Source organism: Lepidochelys kempii, chromosome 9 (assembly GCF_965140285.1).
Source record: "Lepidochelys kempii isolate rLepKem1 chromosome 9, rLepKem1.hap1, whole genome shotgun sequence".
Classification (NCBI taxonomy): domain Eukaryota; kingdom Metazoa; phylum Chordata; order Testudines; family Cheloniidae; genus Lepidochelys; species Lepidochelys kempii.
In genome coordinates, this window is record NC_136388.1 from 99,923,389 (window position 1) to 99,951,328 (window position 27,940).

At 45.8% G+C, this 27,940-nt stretch overlaps 1 protein-coding gene across 8 annotated transcripts in view; it reads right to left on the minus strand.

The window, feature by feature from the left end:
* DOCK11 (dedicator of cytokinesis 11) overlaps positions 1-27,940 on the minus strand; it is a 132,138-nt gene that overhangs the window by 9,754 nt on the left and 94,444 nt on the right. For 6 of the 8 annotated variants that reach the window (XM_078854285.1, XM_078854286.1, XM_078854287.1 and 3 more), the window contains 14 exons: positions 27,474-27,589; positions 24,962-25,099; positions 19,867-20,049; positions 18,203-18,316; positions 16,571-16,786; positions 16,420-16,477; positions 13,957-14,063; positions 13,677-13,799; positions 11,837-11,950; positions 10,780-10,926; positions 9,350-9,560; positions 7,295-7,485; positions 5,858-5,958; positions 1,009-1,147 (listed from right to left, as the gene is read on the minus strand). In XM_078854285.1, coding sequence (XP_078710411.1) covers positions 1,009-1,147; positions 5,858-5,958; positions 7,295-7,485; positions 9,350-9,560; positions 10,780-10,926; positions 11,837-11,950; positions 13,677-13,799; positions 13,957-14,063; positions 16,420-16,477; positions 16,571-16,786; positions 18,203-18,316; positions 19,867-20,049; positions 24,962-25,099; positions 27,474-27,589 — 1,958 coding nt within the window. Of the gene's footprint in view, positions 1-1,008; positions 1,148-5,857; positions 5,959-7,294; positions 7,486-9,349; positions 9,561-10,779; positions 10,927-11,836; positions 11,951-13,676; positions 13,800-13,956; positions 14,064-16,419; positions 16,478-16,570; positions 16,803-18,202; positions 18,317-19,866; positions 20,050-24,961; positions 25,100-27,473; positions 27,590-27,940 lie in introns of those variants that run through there. The other 2 variants (XM_078854289.1, XM_078854291.1) reach the window with 2 other exon arrangements.

Genomic DNA, 27,940 nt, shown 5'->3' on the forward strand with positions numbered 1-27,940 from the left:
AGCATGACAGTGGGTCTAGCAGTGATGCCTTAGATGGAGATGACTTTGATGAATAAATATTTTCAGTCGTACATGTCAAGGATAACTTCCCTAGGGTTGCCAGAGATCAATGTCCTTTTTAATGTAAGCAATGCATCCCTGTGTTAGAGTATCATTAAAAAAACAAATTTATTAGAGCATAAGCTTTCGTGAGCTACAGCTCACTTCTTCAGATGCATATCGTGGAAACTGCAGCAGGCTTTATATATACACAGAGAATATGAAACAATACCTATTCCCACCCCACTGTCCTGCTGGTAATAGCTTATCTAAAGTGATTTCCAGCACAAATCCAGGTTTTCTCACCCTCCACCAGGGGTGGAGGGTGAGAAAACCTGGATTTGTGCTGGAAATCACTTTAGATAAGCTATTACCAGCAGGACAGTGGGGTGGGAATAGGTATTGTTTCATATTCTCTGTGTATATATAAAGCCTGCTGCAGTTTCCACGATATGCATCTGAAGAAGTGAGCTGTAGCTCACGAAAGCTTATGCTCTAATAAATTGGTTAGTCTCTAAGGTGCCACAAGTCCTCCTTTTCTTTTTGCGAATACAGACTAACACGGCTGTTACTCTGAAACCTGTCATTAAAAAAACATTGATTTTTCAACATTTTCTCCGATAGGTAGCTATATAATTGTTCTTGGTTTGCCATGTTTGGTACCACTGTGTGTGTGGAAGAAAGGGCTTGAATAAGGGCTGCAAACGATACCCAGCTTGACCCATTTCTGAAGACATTGTATTATCAAAATTCCCACCAACTAGAGGACCTGGAGCTGGCCACTGTGGGGCAGGAGAAGGTGGGAGTGAGTCCTCCACTGAAATGATTCTGTAGAATTTTTCGAGTCAGAGGATACCTCTCTTACCTTCTTATCACTAAGTTGCCCTCAGAATGTGATTTCACTACACTGGGTTGCCAGGCTAGAGATAATATTTCAGCATAGTTTTTGGAGTCTCTTTAAATACATGCCTGTTCATGGATGATGTCGGAAAGCTCTTTCACCATGTCTCTGAAGTTTGATTTTAGTCCTTCATGGTACTCTACTTGGTCTTCCTTAATGAGCTGCTCATTGAGTTCCAGAGCAAGTCCACAGGCCTGTATAAACTTCCTGGGGATGAAAGAAATAGCCACTGGGCATTATTGTTTCTTATTCAGATTTGCAGATTGGAGCCAAAAAAACAAACGGATATGTATGACTTTGTTTACAGATTCACCCCATGGGCAACATCTAATCCAAAAAGCAACACACAGGTTCTCTCTTGGGTGGCACTGAGCAAAAAGGATGTTTGTATTCTATTCCTGGCTGTTACTGTTACTCTTTCTCCTGCTGATAATAGCTCATCTTAATTAATTAGCCTCTTACTCCACCTTTTCATGTTCCCTTTATGTATCTATCTTCTTACTATATGTTCCATTCTGTGCATCTGATGAAGTGGGCTGTAGCCCATGAAAGCTTATGCTCAGATAAATTTGTTACTCTCTAAGGTGCCACAAGTCCTCCTGATCTTTTTTCTCAGATTAAGTTCTCTCTTTCACATGACCACTTCTCCCCTGTCTGAGGCTGTGGTGAAATAACAGTGTCTGACTTTCAAAGGCTGTTATGAAAGGGATAGAGCTGCCGGGACCATAAGACTGCACCGCACGGTTCGGGGTACAAGATGTCTTCCCTCTTTCTTTCGTGGCAAGCATAAGTTTCCGGTACAGTTGAAGGGGCTGCTCCCTCACTACTTCCCTGGGGTGTCCAGTGCCCCAAAGGGGACAGGAAAGAAGTGTCAACAGCTTACTCCCCCTGTGCACTGGCCAGCTGTGTGGGGTGGGAGGCAGCTGCACCCAACAAAGGAGGCAGCAGCAACAGGCGAGCAGGCTGGGTGTGCCTCATTGCTTCAAGACAGGTTTCAGAGGAACAGCCGTGTTAGTCTGTATTCGCAAAAAGAAAAGGAGTACTTGTGGCACCTTAGAGACTAACCAATTTATTTGAGCATGAGCTTTCGGGGTAAACATCTGATGAAGTGAGCTGTAGCTCACGAAAGCTCATGCTCAAATAAATTGGTTAGTCTCTAAGGTGCCACAAGTACTCCTTTTCTTATTGCTTCAAGAGGAATTCTAGATACCAAAGGCAGACTAGTAGGAAGGAGGAGAGAGGGAAGGATGAAAGTGGGGAAAAATCTACAATGGCCCCAAATGGATGGAGGACGAGAAGTTAGCTCTTTAGTTATCTCTTGGGAGGCACAGCGTTGGCCACAATTCTAAGACCACAGAGAGAATGCCAGGATAGATTGGTAGGTAGGTAGATTGATAGATGCAAAAACAAATTCTTGTTTGAAATCAAATATCTTTGCAAAAGTAGCAATGGAGGCAAGAGTAATGGAACCACATGGACAGTAAATGGATTTATTTAAATATTTTAAAGTTCTTTCCAGTTTAACAGTCCCCCGAGAAAAGTCTCTCTTGAAAGATCAGGAAATGAAGCATAATAAAAAAAATTAACAAACACAAACACCAAGTCTTTGGTTTTTAGCGAGACATTTCCCACTTTTAAAAAACAGTTTTGTCTAGGTGTTGAGACTGGGCACCTGATAGCTCATGAACGCTCTAGCTTTAAAAACAGAGTCAGCTTTAGTGTGCAGCAACTGCTGGTGTATTTATTTATTAATTATTATCATCATTATTATTATTTTATGTTATTTATTGTAGCACCAAGAGCCCTAGTCATGAACCAGCATTCCATTGTGCTAGGCACTGTACAAATCCAGAAAGAAGAGAGAGTCCCTGCCCCAAAGAGCTTATCATCTAAGACAAGAGATACATGGATGGATACAGACAGACCGATTATGGGGGAGTATAAAAACAATGAGTCAGTAGGGGTCAGCATGATGGGCAATGGTCTCAGGTTTAGAAGGAGCCAAGATGTTCTGACTATGATTAGGTAAGTTCATCATGGATGGATATAAACTATTCAGGAAGGACAGGCAGGCCAGAAAAGGTGGGGGAGTTGCATTGTATGTAAGAGAGCAGTATGACTGCTCACAGCTCCAGTATGAAACTGCAGAAAAACCTGAGAGTCTCTGGATTAAGTTTAGAAGTGTGAGCAACGAGGGTGATGTCGTGGTGGAAGTCTGCTATAGACCACCGGACCAGGGAGATGAGGTGGACGAGGCTTTCTTCCGGCAACTCTTGGAAGTTACTAGATTGCAGGCCCTGGTTCTCAAGGGAGACGTCAATCACCCTGATATATGCTGGGAGAGCAATACAGCGGCGCACAGACAGACAATCCAGGAAGTTTTTGGAAAGTGTAGGGGACAATTTCCTAGTGCAAGTGCTGGAGGAACCATCTAGGGGCAGAACTCTTCTTGACCTGCTGCTCACAAACTGGGAAGAAATAGTAGGGGAAGCAAAAGTGGATGGGAAACTGGGAGGCAGTGACCATGGGATGGTCGAGTTCAGGATCCTGACACAAGGAAGAAAGGAGAGCAGCAGAATACGGACCCTGGACTTCAGAAAAGCAGACTTTGACAATCTCAGGGAACTGATGGTTAGGATCCCCTGGTAGAATAACATGAGGGGGAAAGGAGTCCAGGAGTGCTGGCTGTATTTTAAAGAATCCTTATTGAGGTTACAGGGACAAACCATCCCGATGTGTCGAAAGAATAGTAAATATGGCAGGCGACCAGCTTGGCTTCACAGTGAAATCCTTGCTGATCTTAAACACAAAAAAGAAGCTTACAAGAAGTGGAAGATTGGACAAATGACCATGGAAGAGTATAAGAATATTGCTTGGGCATGCAGGAGTGAAATCAGAAAGGCCAAATCACACCTGGAGTTGCAGCTAGCAAGAAATGTTAAGAGTAACAAGAAGGGTTTCTTCAGGTATGTTGGCAACAAGAAGAAAGTCAAGGGAAGTGTGGGCCCCTTACTGAACGAGGGAGGCAACCTAGTGACAGAGGATGTGGAAAAAGCTAATGTACTCAATGCTTTTTTTGCCTCTGTCTTCACGAACAAGGTCAGCTCCCAGACTGCTGCACTGGGTAGTACAGCATGGGGAGGAGGTGACCAGCCCTCTGTGGAGAAAGAAGTGGTTCGGGACTATTTAGAAAAGCTGGACGAGCACAAGTCCAATGGGGCTGGATGCGCTGCATCCGAGAGTGCTAAAGGAGTTGGCGGATGTGATTGCAGAGCCATTGGCCATTACCTTTGAAAACTCATGGCGATCGGGGGACTGAAAAAGGCAAATGTAGTGCCCATCTTTAAAAAAGGGAAGAAGGAGGATCCTGGGAACTACAGGCCAGTCAGCCTCACCTTAGTCCCTGGAAAAATCATGGAGCAGGTCCTCAAGGAATCAATTCTGAAGCACTTAGAGGAGAGGAAAGTGATCAGGAACAGTCAGCATGGATTCACCAAGGGCAAGTCATGCCTGACTAATCTAATTGCCTTCTATGACGAGATAACTGGCTCTGTGGATGAGGGGAAAGCAGTGGACGTGTTGTTCCTTGACTTTAGCAAAGCTTTTGACACGGTCTCCCACAGTGTTCTTGCCAGCAAGTTAAAGAAGTATGGGCTGGATGAATGGACTATAAGGTGAATTGAAAGCTGGCTAGATTGTCGGGCTCAACGGGTAGTAATCAATGGCTCCATGTCTAGTTGGCAGCCGGTATCAAGTGGAGTGCCCCAAGGGTCGGTCCTGGGGCCGGTTTTGTTCAATATCTTAAATAATGATCTGGAGGATGGTGTGGATTGCACCCTCAGCAAGTTTGCAGATGACACTAAACTGGGAGGAGAGGTAGATACACTGGAGGGTAGGGATAGGATACAGAGGTCCCTAGACAAATTAGAGGATTGGGCCAAAAGAAATCTAATGAGGTTCAACAAGGACAAGTGCAGAGTCCTGCACTTAGGATGGAAGAATCTCATGCACCGCTACAGACTAGGGACCGAATGGCTCAGCAGCAGTTCTGCAGAAAAGGACCTAGGGGTTACAGTGGACAAGAAGCTGGATATGAGTCAACAGTGTGCCGTTGTTGCCAAGAAGGCTAAAGGCATTTTGGGCTGTATAAGTAGGGGCATTGCCTGCACATCAAGGGACGTGATTGTTCCCCTCTATTCGACATTGGTGAGGCCTCATCTGGAGTACTGTGTCCAGTTTGGGCCCCACACTACAAGAAGGATGTTGAAAAGTTGGAAAGCATCCAGCGGAGGGCAACAAAAATGATTAGGGGACTGGAACACATGACTTATGAGGAGAGGCTGAGGGAACTGGGATTGTTTAGTCTGCGGAAGAGAAGAATGAGGGGGGATTTGATAGTTGCTTTCAACTACGTGAAAGGGGGTTCCAAAGAAGATGGATCTAGACGGTTTTCAGTGGTAGCAGATGACACAACGAGGAGTAATGGTCTCAAAAGTTGCAGTGCGGGAGGTTTAGGTTGGATATTAGGAAAAATTTTCTCACTAGGAGGGTGGTGAAACACTGGAATGCGTTACCTAGGGAGGTGGTGGAATCTCCTTCCTTAGAAGTTTTTAAAGGTCAGGCTTGACAAAGCCCTGGCTGGGATGATTTAGTTGGGGATTGGTCCTGCTTTGAGCAGGGGGTTGAACTAGATGACCTCCTGAGGTGCCTTCCAACCCTGATATTCTATGATTCTATGATCATGGTCAGGACACTTTTGGGCCAGGAAAGTGGAAACCAGTCTCCTTCCAAAATCAGAAGGACAGTAGCAAATCTTTGCATTAGTATTACAAATCTTAACCCTGATCATTAAAAATATAAGAAAAACCACATATTCCATTGCTGCCAGCAGGCTAATTCAATTACTGAGTAACCTACCTGAACATTTCTTTTAACTCATTCACCTTCTTAGTGGGATATTTGCCGGACTGATTGTCATTCAGGAAAGCTCTAGCATAGGCCAGCGGACCAGCATTAACCTAAAACCCAAAATGTGAGAACTCATTTATGCTGCAGCTTTTAGGTTAACTTCAGAGGATAATCAGTTTGTTTTATTAGAAATATTACTTCATGCCACTAGGTGTGGATTTCTATATGGTCGTGGGATAGCAATGCTACAGTACTGTTTATGTACCAGAACAGAAGGCACCTGTAGTTCAAAATGTTAGGTTTTACTTTTTGGGATGGAAAAAATGTATTTACTGATCTCCTGAGACATTTACAATAAGACATTATGATGATGATATTGTCTTGATAAGTATATCTTAATACAGAATTAACAATATTAAGCAACATATTGAATATTGACTACATATTATGATGTTATTAACATTTCCCTTTTTAAAAAAAAAATGTTTAAAGACATTGTATTAGATATATTTCCTGATTTGAATCTCTTTAACAGGCCAGCTTCCAATATAAATCTTTCAGTCCTGTTCAAATTCTATTGCTAATATTTGTTTTATTTCTTTCAGGATATTTTTCCTATTTTTTATTTATTACCACCAGTCCCATATCACATGCATGAAAGAGGGCCTGGCTGTCTTGCATTTCATACAGATATCTGGGGCAATATTATGTATTTTATTATATAGACATGGAGAAACACACACTCTGTAAACTAAAAATGACTGAATTTGCACTACGTTAATATTAAAATCTATTCATTGTCTGCATCATCTCATCCCATTATTTTGCTGTTATTTCATATTTACAGTCTGATTACACATTCTAGACATAATCTTGATTGCTGCTTACTTTATTAAAAATCACTTTCAGAGAAGAAAAGCACCAACAAAGCTATCTGTATTAGAAAATTTTACACACAGGTTTGAAGTTTCAGCAATCTAGATATACTAAAAAGAATGCATGATATGAGTTTATCAGCTACAACGGTTTGCTTTAAGGGTTGTGCTAGACTTTACTTTTCTATTTATGATCTTTACATACAAAAAGAAAAATGAAGAAATTTACATCCCTTCATTTCCTTTTTGGGGAGTGACCTATTGAGACACATGGACCATGTCTCAGATTGGGGACAGGTCAGGATTCATGATGCTGTTTCTGTCTGTCATTTCCAGGTCAGTCTTTCAGAGCTGTTAAATATAACCAACACCTGTCACAAACAAATAATGGGCCTGATTCTGCAAACACAACTGGTATAGTGTTTACTCCTATGAGTAGTTCCATTGACTTATAGTGGTAAGCACTACATTTAGTGCTCCAGTGAGCTAGTTAATGATTTCTGGAAAGTAAATAAGCTGTTCTGCCAACAGAGTAAGGACTTCAAGATGTTGTGCTAATGACGGGCCTTACCTGAACGGAAACACAACCCTGCAACTTGAGCTGCAGCTGGATCATGTCAACCTCATTGGAAGAGCAGAGTTTTTGCAGCTCTGCTGTCTTGTCTTTTATCTCATCAGTAGCAACATCAATGGGCTTGAGATTAACCTGTTGTTCATTATTTACTGGAATTCTCTTCTTCACATATGGAAACGAGTTTGAAGCTATTAAACATATCAAACAGAATGTACAGTCTGAAAGTCTTCTCAGTCGACCCTTTCCCAAAGGCCCACGGAACAGATATAGCCAGGGCCCTGCCCTGAGGATCTCACAGAGCAAAGGTGAAATCCTGGCTGTGCTGAAGTCAGTAGCAGTTTTGCGACTGAGTTTCAAGAGGAGTCAGGATTTCAGCCATAGTGTTTAGGCATGACACGATCACAAACAAGAGGGGGAGGAAGGGGTGAGGCTGAATAAATCAGATCTAAAACAATATGGAGACTCAGTCCGTGTCCAATTAAAATTAAAAATTCTGCACAGAATATTAAAAATGTAAATGCATTTTAAAATTCTGCAAATTTTGTCAATAAATAAATGTGGAGGCCCCAGCATGGCATTGGGGAGCACAGACCACTAGCTGCACAGAGGTGGGACAGGGACTCCAGGACAGGGATAATCGGCTGTGAGGCTGCATCTGATCCTGACGCAGCGCCAGGGCTCGGCCTGACCCAGAAACACCCCAGGGCCCCACCCCTCTGTGCCAGGTGCACCAGGTGTGGGAAGGCAGGCTCAGCCTGGGAGGATCCAAGTGTGGGGGGATCCAGGTGTGGGGTGAGAGGGTTCTGTGTGGGGCAGTCTGGGTGTGGGCGGCTCAGTGGGGGGTACGGGTGCCAGGAGGATCTGGACACGCGGGTGATCAGTGGTGGTGGGAGGAACTGGATGCAGGGCAATGGGACTCTGCAGGGAAGTCCCCGGTGCAGCTGGTTGGGGCTCAGTGGAGTGGGGGTCCATGTGTGGGTGGCTTGTTGGGGTGATCCAGGTGCACAGGAGATGGGGCTCATTGAAGTGGGGATTTGAGTGCAGGGGGCGGTCTGGGTGCACGAATGGGAAGGCTGGATGCAGGGGGTGGGGCTCGGTGGGGGTGGGATCTGAGTGCAGGGGTGGGGGATCGGATGCAGGGGGTAGGGATTCGGCAGGGTTCCAGGTGTATGGGGGTTGGGCTCAGCAGGGAGGGCCTTGTGCAGAGGGCTGGGGCTCAACAGGGTGGGGGTTATGGGGCAGGGGGGTTGTAGGTGTGGGGAGTGAGACTTGGTGGGGGTACTGGGTATATGGAGTGTCCAGATGCAAGAGGGTTTGGAGGACAGGGGAGCAATTCCCCATACAGTGACCCCACCCTCCTCCCCCGTAGCTGAGGAGTGATGGGGCAGGAAGTGTGGGGGTGGAGCCAGGGGAGGTTTCTGGGGGTGGGTCTGACCTGGCCACTTTGTGCTGGGGAAGTGCGCTCCTTCCCCATCCCCAGCCCAGCCTGGACTAGCAGCTGAGCCCTGCACAGAATAGGAGACACTGGCCAGGGTGTCCCCAGCCCCAAACAGGGCTGAGGAGGGCGGATGTGCGGGGGTGGGGCTCGGCAGGGTGGGAGTTCAGTTACAGGGGGCTCCTCCACCCTCTGCCCCCACAGTGATTTACATCTCCGCCGGTTGCTCTGGGAGCCTGAAAGGATGTGCCCACGCTGCTGGGGAGGGGCACGTGACCATTCTTGCCGCTTCCCTTTGCTTTCCCGTCAGAAAGTCATTTTTTTGCGGGGAAGCAAAGAAATCTGTGGGGGACATGAATTCTGTGCCCACACAGTGGTGCAGAATTCCCACAGGAATAATTTGAGATCCAGGGGTTAATACTGTACTGTAATTAGCTGACACTTTAAACATTCTGTATGTGGCAATAAAATGTAACAAATCAAAATGAACAATTCTGCACAATTCTAAGTTCTAGGGGGTATTCCTGCCATTTTTTGGAGGTTAATCAGCTGTGATTTATGTGTTAAAACAATATTTGCTGATTCCTATTCCCTAATATTTAGAAGGTCATACTCACTAGTTAGAATGGTCCGTCTTTTGCACTGCTCTTCCACAGAGCCATGTTTTTTCCCAGATAAGGTATAAGGAGATTCAAACACAAATCTGCAAATGTTGTGATTTCTTTCAAACTCAGTCTTTCTTTCAGAGAGGTCTTTGTCTTCAAAGTAGGGCTTCACATAAGTCACTTGAATATGAGCATATTTGGGATCAAGATCTTTGACACTGACCTATGACAGAAGAGAGTTATTTACTAGAAGAGGAAACTGGCACAAACTACATTAATGACCAGTTTAGATATTCACGGATTTATCCATCCTGGGTGAATTCACCCCATGCAGAGGACCAGTACAAATCCTGGGGGGGAGGGATAGCTCAGTGGTTTGAGCATTGGCCTGCTAAACCAGGGTTGTGAGTTCAATCCTTGAGAGGGCCATTTAGGGATCTGGTGCAAAAATTGGGGATTGATCCTGCTTTGAGCAGGAGGTTGGACTAGATGACCTCCTGAGGTCCCTTCCAACCATGATATTCTATGATTCTATGAATCCTATACATCACTTTAGTTCCACTTACATGCTATTTCAAGGGCTTAAGCGGCACACAGGCCTTGGACTGACCCTGCTGCCTTGGGTGAATTTCACCCACAAGAATTCCTTTGGAGCTCTGCCAGACAGCGTCAGGTTGCTTATGCGATGAACTCCCAGCACCTTCACAGAGTAACGGCCCTCCCCTGCTCACATAACACTATAAAGACACAGTCACACCCTGTGACGGTGACAGACATTTCAAAGCTATTGCAAGTAGTTCCTGTGTTCAGAACATGGTCACATTTACGCTCAGTAAAAAAATCACAATTTACTGCTAGAGCGATGTGCAATTGCAGCAGAATGGGCAGGTCAAGGACCTGCTGCATGGGAGGAACTCCCGTGAATGGAACATGTACGAGGGAAATCCCAAGGCATCGTCCTAGTAAAGGGGAGGAGTTTGCAAAAGGGACAAGGGGCATCTCATGCCTGTCTGGCAAGTCCTGAGAACCCACAGCCAATCCTGTCCCCGACCATATGGGCATCAGTCCCTCTATGCTGCTCCCTGCTCTCTGCCTCTGACTACATGACTCAGTCTGGAGAGGCTGCAGAGCATGAGTTAATACTTCATTCACTGTCACCTGGAAGCCCTCCAGATCCATCTCCTTCTGGTCTGAGACCTGCCTCCTCCAAACCCCACAGGGCCCCGACTGTGTGATGTTTGCATGGAGGGGGTTTTATAGGAGTCAGGAGGACAACGTAGCTTTGGTCTCCTTCCCTTTTGACAGTCCAAAGGATTGGGATGTTAGAATGGAGTCTCCATTCCTTTGATCCTCTCTGCTCTACAGCCTAGAGCTCACTCTTCCAAGCATTTTGTTAGCAGGGCTGTCTAGACTCAATGACACCACATGCCGTTTAACTCCACCTTATTTGAATCTTGGATAATTTTTACATTCTCTGCTCCGAATTTTTCTCCATAAAGTTTAAGAAGCCTCAGGTTGATCTCTGACAGGCCCGTCAGCTTGGGTTCCTTGTAGATGTACTCCTTGCCATCCTCTTCTTCAAAGAAAGTCTAGCATTAATCAGAAAGACATAGATGGTGAATGGAGAGATTTCATTACATTAAACATTTTATTTTAAAAAGCTCATTTTAAAATGTTTTTTTAAAAACTTATCAGATAAGATACGTTTATATGTTAAAACGATCTCTGTGTAGTAATATCTAAAAAGTTGGTGAAACTTTCAAAGTGAAAATCTGGAACTTGTACCAGGAATAAGGCTGAATATCATTTAGTCACATTACTGTAAATATAGTGATCCCAGCATATAGAAAACTAACGCCAGCTGTTGCTCCTTGTACATTTTATTAAAAGGGATTCTATTCTTGGTTTTATAGAAGTCCAAAGTGAGAGACATCAGACTATGTGCACTGCAGAGACAGCCACTACCGGAGTATGTCGAACCCATAACAACAGTGGGCCATATTGTGCCACCAGTTTTTAAGCAGACCTTCCCCCTGAACACACCATTGCTAATATTCTGAAAAGTCACAATGATCTTCTGCAGAGGGAAATATCCATGATCACTATTGGTTCTGTATTGCTTGAGTAATCCAAAGTGTTTTTTAAACTTTATTTTTTAACTCATTACAGTAATATTTATACAGGGTAGGATTTTCAAAAGCTTCTAAGTCACTTAAAAGGAGAAATCTCATTAAAAATCAATGGGACTTGTATCCTTAATCAGTCAGCTGCCTTTGAGAATCCCACCCAGTGTCATAAAGCTTTGTAATAACACATTAACAAGGCACAGAAGCCCTGTACTGAAGAGTTTACTATATAAAAGAGCACAAGGGAGCAAAATACAGAACCATCTTAAAGAAGCTAGTGGTCAGTGCAACAAGAATGCTTCCTGAATGAAATGGCTGAGCAAAGACAGGGTGCTTGGGGCAGGTTAGTTGGCAGGCTGATCTATGTACTTACTTGTCCATAAAAGGCCACTCGGAAAAAGGTTCCTAGAAGTCTTTTTCTTGTGTGCATCACCTCCAATATTTTAGTGTAAGCGCCATGAAGTGTTCTGTACAACTGAGTAAGTTTCTGGAAAGCAGAAAAAGGCAGGTGTGTTTCAACATTATTGAAGTAGAATTATGTGAGCAGGAAGTCAGAGCTGATTCTGCAAAGTGCTGAGCACTCTTGCCCTGATTCAGCCTAGCACAGAAGCTCCTTTGAAAATGCCAGACTTAAGCACATGCTTAACATTAAGCACAAGAGTAGTCCCATTTATTTCAATAGGGTTAGTCACATTAAACTTTAGCACGCGCCTAAATGCTCTGCTGGGTTAAGAGATCAGCACGTTGCAGGACTGAGTCTTTGAAAGCAGAGCTGCTTGAAATATTTCACACTCAAAGTTTTTCCAGTGAAAACCGACCTTTTCCGAAAACTCAACTTTTTGTGAAAAACTGCCGACATATTTGAAACTTTCTGGTTTTCCTAAAAGTTTTGGTGACATTTTTATTTTTATATTTTAAAGCAGAATGTTTATTGAAATAATATGCAAAATCTTCGTCCAACATTTTTGTTTACCAAAGACCAGGATTCCAGTAAACACAAATGCTGGAGAACTATTCTGAACAAGATTTCAGTAAAAATTCTGACATGAAAATGGCGACAAAGTATTGTGGAATCTTCCAGAAAAAGCAAAAAATGGATCCATTTCAAACCCTGCAAAACAGAGCTTTGAAATCCCCAAGAAACATTTTTCGACCCACCCTACTTCAGTGCATTCTTTCACTCCCCCACCTTTCCTAAAGCCACAGGAAAATGAAAGATGTCCCTGAATGTTCCCTTTGACTCTCACATAGGGCCAAATTCAGCCCTCAGCCATGTAGGCATTGCTTTCAGTGAGGCCAATGGGATCATCCAGGGACAGCGTATGGCCCATGGGGTACAGAAAATCACTTGGCATCACTGAAAGCCTGTCCTCAAGAATGCCTTCTCTGCAGATTTGATTGTGCATTGCACCTATTCTGAGGGAAAGTAACACATACAACTGCATGCTGGAGCATAGCTTGCATTTCTTCTGTCTGGTTTACAGCCAGAGATGACATGGATTTTGGAATGTGCCTGCCTGGTACTTTGGCTGTGAACCACTAAGATATGCAAGCACTACGCATTAAGCAAGTCAATACATGCTGAAGGCACAGTTTTAATGTCTGGTTTATCATCTGCTTTTAGTGACTCAATTCCATGGTCTGCAGCAGGAAGTCTGCAGCAGATAATTGTATAGGGCACAACTAATATCTCCTGGCTGGTGTCCTGCTGTAGTGGGCTTGGAGACGTTGGGCTGTATTGCCTCTTGGAAGAAAGATCCAGGAGCACGGGAGAAACAAGTATTCATCTGGGAACAGGAGGAAATGTTTGCCTTGGGGCAGCTGAAGCTCTGGGTACCCATTAGTGTCAGTTACCCCCAGGTCAAAGGAAGGGACTCATTCAGTTTTAAAAAATCTGCAAAGCTTTGAAGCCTTCCCAAGTCTAAGGGCACCCAGAAACAGGGGTTTCTATGGGTGTGGGTGGTATGGATGTACCTATAATCTTTGCTGAATTGGGTCCCTATTTAAGAGATCTCTGACTGCGGCATCTCATGGGAACTATTAGCCTCCTGAGTCTTGCTTTAACTTATTTTGTTTAATATTAATCAATAATACAGAGTATACAAAAGAAATGATACAACCCATCACATCTGCTCATCACTCACAAACTAAGAATTTGTTTACTAGCAGCCTGGGGAATTCTCATTAACACAAAGCCAGCTCCAAATAGCTACCTCAAACTCACGGCGCTTTTCATAAATTGGAATGATCAGTCTGGAAACCTCTGAAATCGTTTCGTAACGTTCTGCCTTCCACAGGCCATCTATGCATTGTTCCAGCAGCTCCACTAGGACTTCCTGTATGAAGCACAAGATGGAGGCTGTTCATAGCTAAGTAATCTTAGGGAGAGGTACCGTGAAAGACATCAGAACAGTTCAGCAGCCCAAGGGTGGGTGACTCATTCTTAAAGAATTATTCTTATTCAATCTAAGGTTCTGCGCTTTGGAATCCCACCTCGCTGTAGTGAACATCCATCATCCCAGCATCTTCTTTCATTGCTCCCTCTTCATCAATATTGGGCGTAATTTTCCTGAAGGCTGAGCATCCATTAGGGAACAATTCTATGGAAGGCAAAAAGAAAAGTAAGTTAGAATTCAAATATTATCAAACAGTCTAATGTGGCGTACGGAATACTGTGCTATGGTTACCCATGCTATATCTTTGTCATGCGGATTCCCATTGTACTTGGTCCATTTGTGCACGAAAAGCTAAACTTACTTTCATGTTATCGGTTATACAGTGGCTTATGTTTTAGCATAGTTAATACATACCATCATGCCTTAGCATGGGAAGCGATGTGGGCTAGCAAATAGGACACTTATACGCATGTCAGAAGATCTGGGTTCTATTCCCAGTGCTGCCACTGACAGACTGGATGACCTTGGGCAAGTCCCTTCCCCTCTCTCAATGTCACTTTCCCCCCCAACCTTTGTCTGTCTTGTCCCTTTGGACTGTTAGATGGTTTGGGCCTGGACTGCCTGGGCAACTACAGCACCTGGCACAACTGAGCTCAGATCTCAGCTGGGGTCTCTAGGTGCTACTGCAATAAAAATAATAATGTCCAAAAACACTTCAGCGAAAGAGTCGATTGTGAAGTAAAAAGGGACAACAAAGGTCTCCAGGCTGCTCTGCCTTTGTACCTCAAAGGGAGGAATAGAACCAAAATAGATGAATTAGCACGTTAGAGAGTGTGGCCTCCAGCTGACCCCTCTGCAGCTGCAAGGAATTTGGGGGAGTATTAACTAATCACTGAGGCATGGACACACATTGCCCCTTGAGTCAGCCATACTGTTCAACAAACTGTCAGCCTGCACATCCTCTGAGACCGTGGCTTAATCCAACAGCCTGGATCTGTCTGATGGCAGGGCCAGCTGGCCTGCTCGCCGGCTCCTTCTGATGGACACCACCCATGACTTGGCCAGCCTGTTCCATCTGGTAAGGGGGCCCCACTTCTCAGAATAACGCTCTCCTCCACCAATAGCCTTGGCTTCCTCTACCAGAAAGCAATGAACGCGTGTCTCACCTAACAACTACTGCACAGAGTCATCTGTGAACCACTAAGGGGGGCTGCAATGTACCGGAGAAGAGAGAAGGAGCAGGCTGTGTTTGTGTTCTGAACGTGCACGCTGAGTGATGGGCAGTGCTGTGTGCTGCAGTGCAGGGTAATGGATGCGCAGGGTTGCCTGTTTCTAGTGGCATGGATTCTGAAATTGAGAGTACTTCCTTGGGCATGGCAAAAGTGTCACTTTCCTGCACATGTGATGGATGAGCAATGCAGTTCAGTAGCAATACTAACTCATGCATCCTTTGGGACTGTTCCTCTTTTCCTGCTGGCTTCAGTCTCCCTTTCTTTCCACTCACATGAATGGAGAGTATCCAGATTTGTAACAACCCTTCCATCTGCAATCATGTATGTTTTGTATACGTAACCAGAAATGTTTTTGATGAACACAAAATATATACTTCTATGGGACTTTGGCCCCCAGTATGCCAATAAGGTGCCATCAATCACCTTTGCGAACTACAGCTGAAAACTAGCGTTTCCTGGTCTCTGTTCCCTTCTTCCTAGTTTTTGCAGATCAACTGCAGTCAGAGATATTCCAACTTCAGTTTCAATGGCGCCCTTTAGATTAAAAGATCAGAGGGAGCCGACAGGTGGAGTGCAGTACATTAACGGTCAGAGCAGGGAGGTATTCGAAAGAAAAATGTGTTTTTACATGCAAAATTGTGATATTTTAAAACCAACCAGTCTGCCCACCACTTCCTGTTCTGCACTAAGCCACAATGTCCTCTCTCACCACTGGCTCTTTATCTAGTTGTACAGGGCGTAGACCAATTCCGCTTTCACTGCACTTAGCCTGTACTCCCGCTGTGAAGGGACACACGGCTTTGAACTCCATGCAGTGACACTTGTGGCATGATCAGAATAGTGGGGAGCCAGTTTTTACACTGATTAGGACATTTCAGTCCCGTGTTTGAATAGTTAGACTGGCATTTACATGTGTAAATTCCTATGCTGTAGTTTTCCCTTTAGTTCAGGGGTTCTCAAACTGTGGGTCAGGATCCCTCAGGAGGTCGCGAGGTTATTTCATGGGGGGGAGGAGGGCATAAGCTGTCAGCCTCTACCCCAAACCCCGCTTTGCCTCCAGCATTTATAATGGTGTTAAGTATATAAAGTGTTTTTAATTTATAAGGGGGGTTGCACTCAGAGGCTTGCTGCGTGACAGGGGTCGCCAGTACAATAGTTTGAGGACCACAGCTTTCGTTCACTATTTTAGAAGAACCCAGTATAAACTGACAACAGTCGTTTACCAAATTAAGTGAATTTGATCTTGAAAACGTTTTGATGACCTGTAAACTCAAAGATGGACACAAAAAAAGGCTGCAGCGTTCCCCACCCCAACAGTAAACTCTTACTTTTTCTGTGAAGAAACTCTGCAACAAGGGCTGCTACATGGACATAACACATGGCAGCCTGCAAAATACAACAAAACAGGAGTAGTTACCACGTCAATTGGAATCTCTGCCTCTCCACACCACCTGTTTTCAATGGAATTTGACAGATTACCTCTGAAAAATCTCCATTTTTGCCATGGATCTTTGCCATGCTGTCCAGCCACGTTTTCCTGAGCTCTGGGGTACTAGCATAGGACTTGGCTAAGCTGTACTGTAAATCGATCAACATTTCAGGGTCCTTCTCGTGTTCTTTCATTTGAGCGGTAGCCATAAGCACAGTACGGATTCTCTTGGTCAAATCTTTGACTTCTGAGGGGAAAGCAGTTGCCTGGCACAAAACAAATCTAATTAGAAAAACACAGAAATAAAGATGTTCGAGGTTTTGCTATAGAAAGACAGATGTCAACCCTTCAGCTTACTCAACGTGCAATGGATTTAATTGCTACGTACACTGCATGTAGCAATTTTCACATGCAAGGTACAGGAGAGGATGCCGACTGGACTTTTGATATATTAATCCTATACTGTGTCATTTTGCTATGCAATCAATGCATTTGACCTTGGGTCTGCAAATCCTCTTGTTCAGGGTCAAATTTTGCAACTCTGCTTGAGTTGCTCATGTAAACAGTAGCCAAATGGACTTCAGTGGGACTACTTATGCTTACGTACCCTACTGGACTGGCATGTGGGTGAGCAAGTGCTACGCAACGTGAGTACAGGCTACAGAATTGGGCCTTCACTAGTTCCTGAAGTATTTTTCACTCGAGTCAACACCTGCCTCACTTGTTCGCTCTCTAGTGTGGTTTATCATTTTTCTGTATATTGTACTAAAAGTGTGCCCGGTACTAAAAAAATGCTAAGTAAAAACTAGAAATAAACAGACATACTCCCTTCCCTGAAAAGTGCATTACTTAAAGGTCCACATGTGTAAAATACAGTTAGCAAACAAAGCGTGGCTCAGTGAACTTCAAATGCACATAAACATTCCTGTGCAGAACAGAACTAAGGATCTTTGCCCGTTACCTACCAATGCCAATGACAAGTTTCATTCTATCATAGGCCATAACTCTACTTAGGTTCTCCTCCTCCCGCATCTTTAAATAATAGGAAAACTGTGGTCTTCTAAAACATTTCCTAGGTTTTTCCTTTCCTAAACTGGCAGTTACATATTGTAAAATGTGACCAGATTGCAAGCATTGTATATTGATATTTACTGAAGCAGACAGAATTTATTCACACTACTTTAGCACTAAGGAAGCAATTGCTTTCCAAAAACGGTAGACTGCAAAGCAAAAATAATATGGCGATCATTTCACCTCTTTTACAGAGAGTGACTGTCTCAATTTTTTATTTTTAATGGTTAGCTTTATTACATGAGAAACACCTGGTCCTCTCTTCCCTCCCTTTGTTGGAAATTCTCGGGAAGATCTTCAGATGACCAGAAAGTAATGCTAAATACAAAGGTGTAACCTCAACTGCAGTTCTCCCTCTCACCCAGCTGCAATAAACCAACAATTAGACTGACACAGCTGTCATAGTCATTGAGAGAGAGCCTCAAATCGCTGCAGCCAAAATGTTTGTTTCCTCTCACTCAACACACATAGTTTGGCAGATGGTTTCAGGAGTAAATAGTATAAATACATAACATTCACTCTTTAACTACAATCTCTGTGTATATTTCCCAGACCACATACTTGGTGGTGGTAGTGCAAACTTATTATTTGTTTTAATTCATCAAATTTACCTTCATAGGCCTGTCACTGTTTGCAAAGTTATTAATAATGAATAGTGACTCCTGGAACCTCGATCCTCCATTTAGTGCCACATCTGCTATTAACTGGCTCACTGCAATTATTATCTGTTGGAAAAGGGACAGGTTCTCATCCATGTGCTTTGTTGTCACAATTGTATAAAAAGATGTTTGTGAGTCAAAAATCTTTCAAACAGAATGAATACAATTAATCGTAACTAGGGCTCAGTGTCTGCGACCGCCGTGACTTCTGCAGCAGACAGTGTGGCTGACCCCAGGGCTGCCCAAGCAGCTGGCCCTGGAGCCAGATGCACCAGCCGCTGCTGGAGAGGCCCGGGACCAGCTGCACCGGCTGCTGCTCTGGGCAGCTGGCCCCGGGGACCGCCTGAGCAGCGGCCAATGTGGGTGGCCTAGGAGACCACCTGAACAGTGGTCCTGGGGGGAGCAGCCGCAGCTTGGTGGCTCCTGGCAGCAGTCCTGGGGTGGCTGGAGCAGTGGCTGACCCCCCGTAGCTTCCCCCCTGGCGGTGGCCTGAGTGGCAGCAGGTCCCCCAGGCCCTCCAAGGCTGCCTTCCCACAGCTGGTGCCATGGGCCACCAGGGCTCCACCCCCAACCCTCCAAGATTCAGTCAGGGTTATTTGTGGAATAAGTCATGGGCAGCTCACGGACTGTGTTTCTTTGTTTCTTGCCCGTGACCTGTTCATTACTTTTATTTAAAATACTCATGATTAAATCATAACCTTCATCATAACCGGTCTCATTTCCTTGTTTACTCTTCAAAATCTGATGATCATTACACCACAGGACATAGTTCTGCTCTCAGTGTGCCACATTTTTAGAACGAGGATTAGGACTAGAACAGACAACAAATCCTGGGGCCGTAGCTATTAGATGCTATGTTATATTTATCTCTTTTGTGATTTATAACAGCTTGTAGCCCATCTGCTATTCTGGCTGCTTTTATCATGACTGAAAACAACAATACAACAAAAGCCAGAAACAACCCCCCAGAAAAAATCCTCCCCCAATCCAACAGGCAGGACTTTTCCCACCTGACCATGGACAATCACCCCCGTTCTCTTCACTCATCTCTTGGCAAAGAGGCGAGCCTTGTAAGCATACTCTGAAAATCAATAATCTCTGACTCTAACAGCAAACGTATTTCATCCATAAGGACCCTGGGCCAAATCCTGAAATCACGACTTAGACCAAACTCCCAGGGAAATCACTGGAATCAATGGGATTTCTGACCAGATAAGGACTGCAAGATTTAGCCTGCTTAAAGAAAGTCAAACTCCTTCTCAGACTCCCTGAAGAACAGGACAGGCTGAGGTTGATAAATCCCCATAATACCCAGGAGTTCTGGGTTCTACTCCTGGCCCTGCCTGTTGAGTGACCATGGGCAAGTCACTGCCCTGCTTGGTGCCTCACTTTCCCCAGCTGTAAAATGGGGAGGCACGACACTGACCTCCTTTGTAAAGTGCTTTGAGATCTGCTGATGACAAGCGCTGGATGACAGCTAGGTCTTAAGTGTAAATATTTTAATCTGTCATGCTGAAGCTCAGAGTCATGCTGGACACATTCTCTGTCTTTGCAGGATTGACCTGGAGATTAAGCATTGAGGTGCACCTCTGTGCAGCAGTTCACCTTTCACTGACCTGCAGGTGTGTTCTCAGAAAGGTTTTCCTTTTAGTGAACTCAAAGTTGTTCCTCATCAGAAGATACAGGAGTGCCGATGCTTCATTCCTGGTGGAGGCTAGCTTCGAGGTGCAGCACTTCAGGACCTCATAGCACAAGGCTGCACACATGGTCACCCTTCCTTTGAAAAATGCTGAGGGAAACTTAACAAGAAGTGTGCCAATGTTAAAAAAAACACCCCTGTGAAACACACCCAGTACACACACACATACACATGTGCACAAGCAGGCCCATGCTTTGTCTTCACGTCTGAATGCAAATGGGCCTAGATTGGTGTTTGGCTTCTATAAATACTCGTGGGAATGAATTTCAGGGGCTTATTTTTAATTGCTGAATGTTTATAGAATGCCCTGACTTTGTGTGGAACTCTGAAGACACACAAATGAGACACATCCTGTCCTAGAGAGCTTGAAATCTCCATCAGATCCCCCCAAACGGAGCTAGCAGGCAAAGGAAGCAGTAGGCAAGGGAAGGATGAGGGTTAAAACAAACACAGACTGTTCTCCTGAGGAAGAAGTACATCTCCTCAGATATTTTCTACACTGAGAATGAGGTGGAGCAGCAGGAGAGGAATAGCAGCAGCTAGGACATTTGTAATCCAAGCAAATCTCTAAATAAGAGTGAATTGTGGCTGAAGCCTTCTCTGCTGGCTGCCAGGAGTTGCAATCTGCTTCTTCCCAGAACTCACTGGGCCTGATGGTGGGACCAGGGTCGCAGCAGGGAAATGACCTGGAAGAAGGACAGGGGGAAGGGGGATGCATGCTACCTTCCTGCCCGCCACAAGGAAACCGCAGCAGGGCAGCTTCAGAGACGAGGCGAGCTCGGGGGTGGCACAAGGATCTTCCTCGTGCAAATGGTGAGGGCTAGATAGTCACTGAGGAGTGGGCAGGATTTGTCTGTGGGCCTGGAACACGCACAAATGCTCAGCGTATGCCTACCCTGCAATCAAAAACCAGCCTCACAGCCACAGCTGGCCTGGGTCAGCTGACTTGGGCTCGGGCTGCAGGACTAAAACGTGCAGAGTAGATGATCAGGCCTGGAGACCCCATGAGAGGGGAGGCTCCCAGAGCCTGGGCTCCAGCCTGAGCCCGAATGTCTACTCTGCAATTCTTAGCCCCACAGTCCGGGCTCCGAGACTCCGTGCGGGGCGGTTTCCACTGCAGTGTAGCCGTATTCTCAGGGGGCGTCGTTCCCCCAGACATCACGGAGACGTTAAACGCTGCCGTACTAGGCGACAAAGCGTCAGGGGGTTTGCCCAGCGAGGGTGCATCTGCGGAGCAGCCGGGCGGTGCAGCTCACGGGCTAGCCACCTGAGTCTACTCCCCAAGGATCAGGTGGGGCTGTACTCGGGCGGGTCGCCTGAGCCTCCACCCATGCCACTACGGCCACACGGCTACCTTTAATGTCGAGCTAGTGCGTGTCCATCTGGGTAGCGCCCGCCCGGCTCTTCTGTAGATGTACCCTGCGCTGCCGTCGGCCTGAGCCTTTTCAGCAGCTGATTCACCACCTCAGGCCGAGTGCCCCGGCTCACGCCAATTCAGGGGAATGCCACGGACTCGTCTCTTCCCTTGCTCTTCCTGGCAGGGGAAGAGGGGACACCCTGGGGTGTGCGGGTGGATCCGAGCAGAGTAGTTTGCTGAAGGGATGGGGACTTGTGAGCTCTGTTAAAGGCGGTATTCGGTGGCCAGAATACTGGGCAGACATTTTGAAAACGTCCATGAGGAAATGAACTGGGGGGATGTCGCTGTGGCGCTCTAGGCTTTCTGCCGCCACATGATTTCTGAGCAACTTGCTCAGCTTACAAGAGGAGGTTTGATTTATTTTGTAGTTTGATCAAGTAAATGGTAATATCAGCACCACCAGGGACTGCGACTGCCTCGTAGCATTATTTGTCAAAGAAAAGTCAACAGCTGAAAGATCAAATATTTTCTACTCTACGACAGACTGAACCATTGGTAGGGGAGCTCTGACCTCCTATGCATGGGGCAGATCTCTTCCGTTGAGTTGGTAACACAAATAATAATTATAGTAGCTTATAGTCAGCGAGACAGCAAATAAGCCTTATATTCATCGTCTTTGGCCAAAATCAACATTTTAAGGAAAAAAAATTGGGAAGAAGAGAAAAAACACACCAGTGTAACAGCAAAGAACTAAAAGTGTGTACACAAGAAACCAACGGTTAAAGATTAACTGCTGCTTAGGTAGCATTGCCCTCTTCCACTACCAAAGGCAGAAGATCAACCACAGTTCAAGCATTTCTACTAGGCAGTTCCCCTACGATCAAGTTAAGTCAACAGTGGGATGAGAGGATTAGTGGGTGATGTATTTATATTAGGAATTGATTCTGGCCCACAGGCATGGTGTTATTCCACACACAACCCTGAGACCTGCAGGAATGTGTAGTCTTTGGCTGACACAGAAAGTTTAGGTTTCAGAGTAGCAGCCATGTTAGTCTGTATCCGCAAAAAGAAAAGGAGGACTTGTGGCACCTTAGAGACTAACGAATTTATTTGAACATAAGCTTTCGTGAGCTACAGCTCACTTCATCAGATTTAGAGTTTAGAGTCTTTTCCATGTCTATAATACTCGCCAGTCACTCCTCCAGCATGTCAGATGTGGGAAGGCAGCTCTCTGTCATACAAAGAGAACCCATTCCCCCCAGAAATGGGGTAACTTGGCTGTTCCCATCTATGGGGCAGATCCTCAGTGGGTGTAAATTGTCCTAGATCCACTGACTTCAGAGGCGCTGCTGCCCCAATGAGTTCGGAGTGCCTGTCGGCAGAGGGGCATCTAGATCCTCATGTCTGGAAGTGCTGAAGAAGTGCCACGGGGCCCCCAGCTCAGCATGCTTTGGGTCCAGTGGGGTTCTGCCTTGCAGCACACAGCTCATGGCATCCCTGATGCCCCACAGAGGGACGTCTGAGCAACATCCATGGAGAAAGTGTCTCCATGCTGGGCCTGAATAGACGAGTAGCCCAAGGTGGCCTTAAAGTGGCCAGAGAATTTCCCCTGTGCTGTGGGAAAAGCCTCCTGTGCCAGCTGCCCTCACCTGGCATAAGGAGAGGGAGGAAGAGTGCCAGGCCAAGGGGTGAGAAAGATGGAGCCTGGGCATGGTGGAGTGGGTCTCTGCTTCTCCTGACTCTCCACAGGCAGGAAGTTCTCAGGGACCTTTGCCAGTGACAAAAGTTAAAGTTGCTCCCCTGCAGCTTTAAGTTACAGCAAGGGAGTAGGGATCTGCAATCAGCTCCCCTCATCCTCCCTCGCAGCTCCACTTGGACATAGTAGAGAATCAAGCCTGTTGTGGATCAAGTGAATTAGCCCCTTAAAAGCCATGTTTCCTTCACTACCCTTCATTTTGGGACCACTCCCGAATAGGAGATGTGTGTTTTATGTCAGCATTCTCCCCAGCAACCTAGGGACTGGCAGCAACCAAGAGTATAAACAATTAAGAATAATTGATTTTTATTGAGTTTCCACTAAGGAAAGAAACAGAGCTGCTTCTTCCTCTTTTTTTAAACAACTAAGCACAGCGTGAGCTCAGTTTTCGCACACCAATTCTGTTCTCTGTCTCTTCCCTGTCACGTTGCCCAGTTGAGTTTAGTATAGCGGGGAAGACTTTTGAGACAAGCGGTAAAATGTATCTAGTATGGGTGAAATTAAGAAGATTTTTTTCCTAACTACTACCTTTACAAACTCACCATGACAGGAGGCTCTTTCCTGCTTCATTACCATTATCTCTGCACTAGAGGAAGTGTGAAAGTAGGAGGGAACATACACATCCAACTTGCAGCAGAGCTACAACCAATGGAATGGACACCGTAGCGGGAAAAAAGTTACTGGTGATGGTGCGCAAACCAAAAACAACATGCTGGGACTTTCAGATCCCATAACAAGTTTGCAAACATAAAAGCCAACCTTGTACCCGTCTTTGAGAGACAATTGCCCTGGCCACTTTATAGTCACTCTGCAGTTAGAAATGACCTTTAAAGTCTAACAGAGGTAGAAGAAGGATGCTTGAACCCATGTGAGTACAGCTAGCAGAGAAAACACTTCCTTGCAGATACTATCTACTGGGCCTGTATCTCATTTTACAGAAGCAACATATCTCAGGGGAAATGAGAAAACTTCAGTAAAATAATTTTGCAAGTCTCTGAAAATATATCAGCCAAATTCAGAGCTGCTGTAGATGGTCAAGACTCCACTGAAGTCAACGAGTTGCTCTCATGGACACAAGCAAGGAACTTGGCCCACCGTAGTTTTCACTTTGCTTTGGAACCCATGGGCATAAGGCCTTAGCTCTGGGGAAAGTCTCCAGGAGCTCAGGGTTTTGGAATCTCGTCAGGAGATCCAGTAGGGCAGGTGTGGATTTGCCTGTTCATTTGAACTGCATAACAGTTGGCTGGGAAGGGAGGAAGTTGCTGTGTTCAAACACAACCTTGGGCTGCTTTTGTGCAAAACAGAACTATTGGAATGTTGAAAAAGCTGCCGGAGAAAGTGAGCGTGATGCTACCTCCCATAGATGCAGCAGGTCCTGAGTGCTAGACCCACCCCTGCGGATAACTCATTTTAACGCTGCCTGTTGGCACAAATGCTTCAAGGAAGAGCAACGTTTTGGTGGGACTGATACAGATCTCTTACAGGACCCAGGGAACACCGCAGAGGTCAATGGAGTTACTTCTGACCCACACTTGTGCACATTCAGTCAGAGTCAGGACAGCCTCTTTAGCTCCTGGTGATGTCCCTGTTATTTTACCCAGCCCTGATGAGTGTCCGTACATTGCTGACCGCTGTTTAAAGTTAGATGACTTCATCTGGCCTTGCTGTTCCATTAGTTAAGAATCTCTATTTTAAAGGTTCCCCCGAGCAGTGCAGGCCGGCAGTGAAGGTTGCGGTAGGGCCATCCCCTCCTGCCCCCCGACCTGTATGAATTCTAACCGGAACCTTTAAAGCTGCCCCACCTACCCAGAGACATCTCGTAAGCGTCAGTAGGGGCGGGAGGCACCATGTAAAGGTTCGAGGGCACAGGACTGCCTCACGCGTCACCTCTGCACCTACCTTGCTAATGAAAGCTCTCAGGGAAGCGAAGACGTGCTTCAGAGCTGCTTCTGACTGCCCGTTTTTGAGGAAGGCGAGATGAATATCAAAAACCTTTTTCATAAGTGGATTATGGCCGTCGTTGTTTAAGAGCTGATTCTGGAAAGCAAGGAGAGAATTCATTCTGCAGAAAAACCCAGCGTGTGTGCCTCAAAAAAACAGTTCCCTACCTTTCATAATGGTTGTTCTTCAAGATGTGTTGCTCATGTCCATTCCTTTCTAGGTGTGTGCACGCCCACGTGTGCAGCCATCAGAGATTTTTGCCTTAGCGGTGTCCATAGGGTTGGCTGTTGAGCCCTCTGGAGGGCCATGCTCATCCGTTGGTATATTAGGCGCCGCCAACCCTACACCCTCTCAGTTCCTTCTTGCTGGCAACTCCGACTGAGGGGCAGGAGGGCAGGTAATGGAATGGACATGAGCAACACATCTCGAAGAACAACAGTTACAGAAGTTAGGTAACTGTTTTTTCTTCTTCGAGTGCTTGCTCATGTCGATTCCATTCTAGGTGACTCACAAGCAGTATCTACAGAGGTGATAGAAGTTCCTTAGAAGTTTTTAAGGTCAGGCTTGACAAAGCCTTGGCTGGGATGATTTAATTGGGGAATGGTCCTGCTTTGAGCAGGGGGTAGGACTAGATGACCTCCTGAGGTCCCTTCCAACCCTGATATTCTACGATTCTATGAGGTGGGCTCAGAGTTCACGGTCTTGCAGCACTGCTCTGCCAAAGACAGCATCCTCTCGAGCTTGCTAGGTAAGCATGTAATGAGATGTAAAGGTGTGGATGGAGGACGAGGTAGCGGCCCTGCAGATATCCTGAATCAGCACCTGGGCCAGGTACCATTCTTCCTGTCTGCCACCATAAAGAACAATTGTGTCGACTTGTGAAATGGCTTAGTTCTGTCAATGTAGAAGGAAAGTGCCCTCCTGATGTCCAGGGCGTGCAACTTGTGCTCCTCTTCCAATTTATGAGGCTTTGGAAAGAAGACAGGTAAGCATACATCCTGGCCTGTATGAAACTGTGAAACTACCTTGGGCAGAAATGCTGGATGTGGCCGCAGCTGGACCTTGTCCTTGTAGAACACCATGTAGGGTGGCTCTGAAGTAGTGCCCTGATCTCAGAGATCCTGTGGGCAGATGTTATCGCAACCAGGGACAAAACCTTCCAGGAGAGAAGAAGAGAGCATGGAGCCTGAGGTTTGAAGGGGGGACCCATGAGCCTTGACAGCACAAGGTTGAGTCCCAGGGGAGGGATGGGATCCCTGACGTACAGGTAGAGACTCTCCAGACCTTTCAAAAACCATCATGTCATGCGCGAAGACTGACCTGCCCTGGAGCAGAGGGTGGAAGGCCAAAAGAGCGGCCAAGTGGACTTTGATTGAAGACAGGGACAACCCCTGGAGCTTGAGGTGCAGAAGATAATCTAGGATTGCCTGCATTGAGGCCTGCTCGGCCCGGATACCCTGGTCCAAGGTCCAGCATGTGAACCTTTTCCACTTGGCCAGGTAGGTCACTCTGGTGGAGGGTTTTCTGCTACCCAACAAGATCAGTCGGACACAGGCCGCTGAAGTAGAAGAACCGGTAACCCCTGCTAGGCAAGGGAAAGGCGCTCCGACTAGCCACCACGGGCGGTAAGAAGGAACTGAGAGGGCGTAGAGCCAGCGGCACCTAATATACCAACGCACGAGCACGGCACTCCAGGGGGCGCCACAGCCAACCCTACAGATACAGTTACACCAAAACCCCCCTCTGGTGGCTGCGCACACCTAGAATGGAATCGACATGCGCAAGCACTCGAAGGAGGACTGTAAGTGACTGGGATACCCATGCCTAACAGAATATGCTATTTCTTAAGCCAGACAAATAGCAGCTCTACAGCGACTTGGGTAAATAGGTACAGACAAATGATGGTAGAAAAACGGGAAGTCCCCCTAAAGCTATATTATTTGGTCAGAGATTTTGTTTTCTACACTAGATAAAAAGTCAAATGATATTACCACATTTGCAGAAGTCACTTCAAAAGCTGAACCACTTTTCTGTTATGTCTCTCACCACACCTCTTAAAAAAATAACAAGCTTGTATCACAGACATCCTGGTACAGTTGTGTAGCACTTTTTACATGGGCTAGGATCTGGCCCCAGAGAAGTATTTGACCAACTACACAAAGCATAGGCAATACTCTGCGTGAGTTCTTGGCTTTTACTATTTGTTTGAATTCCTAAACATGTCTACTAGCCGGATACATTTACTCACTTTATTGAACTAGCTCTGTCAATAAAAGTATAAATGCTTAAGACTCAGCTTGGGTTTTCCTTCTTTGCACTATACTTCTGTGTGGTACGTCTTTATGATCGTGAGCGGAAAGGAAAAGCACATTTACATGTGAGAGCGTTCAGTCTAACGCAAGGTTTTCAAACTGACACTGTTTTGGGGGTCTGCAATACACCAAAGGACAATGCTGATTTCAATGCTCACCTTGAAACACTGGATGAAAAAAGAAATGGTGTCCAGGACTGTTAGGGAAACTTCTGTGGCCGTATTGCCTTCTAGTAAGGCCTGGTGCACAATGTCTGCTTCTGAAGTGCCAGCATCTGGGAGCAGGAAGTAAAGGAAAGTGATGGAACCCTCCAGAACAACATGCAAGTGTGGAGCTCAGGCACACACAGGGTTATAACTCCAGCCCTCCTGAGACCTAAATGCAGCAGGTACTCACCTTACCCACAGCAGGCAAGGGCAGCTTCATCACCACACGGAGGGAAGTTTGTGAGTGGCCTCTTGCCACTTCCCGTCCAACAGCTGCCTCTCCAAGCTGGATTCCTGGCGCAGAAGCGGGGCAGGCTCTCTCATTGGGGAGGGGTGAAGTTCACCCACATGAAGAAGGGCCAATACAAGGCCTATACCCCACTTAAATCCCACGTAAGCCCCATTGGCATTGGCCTTGT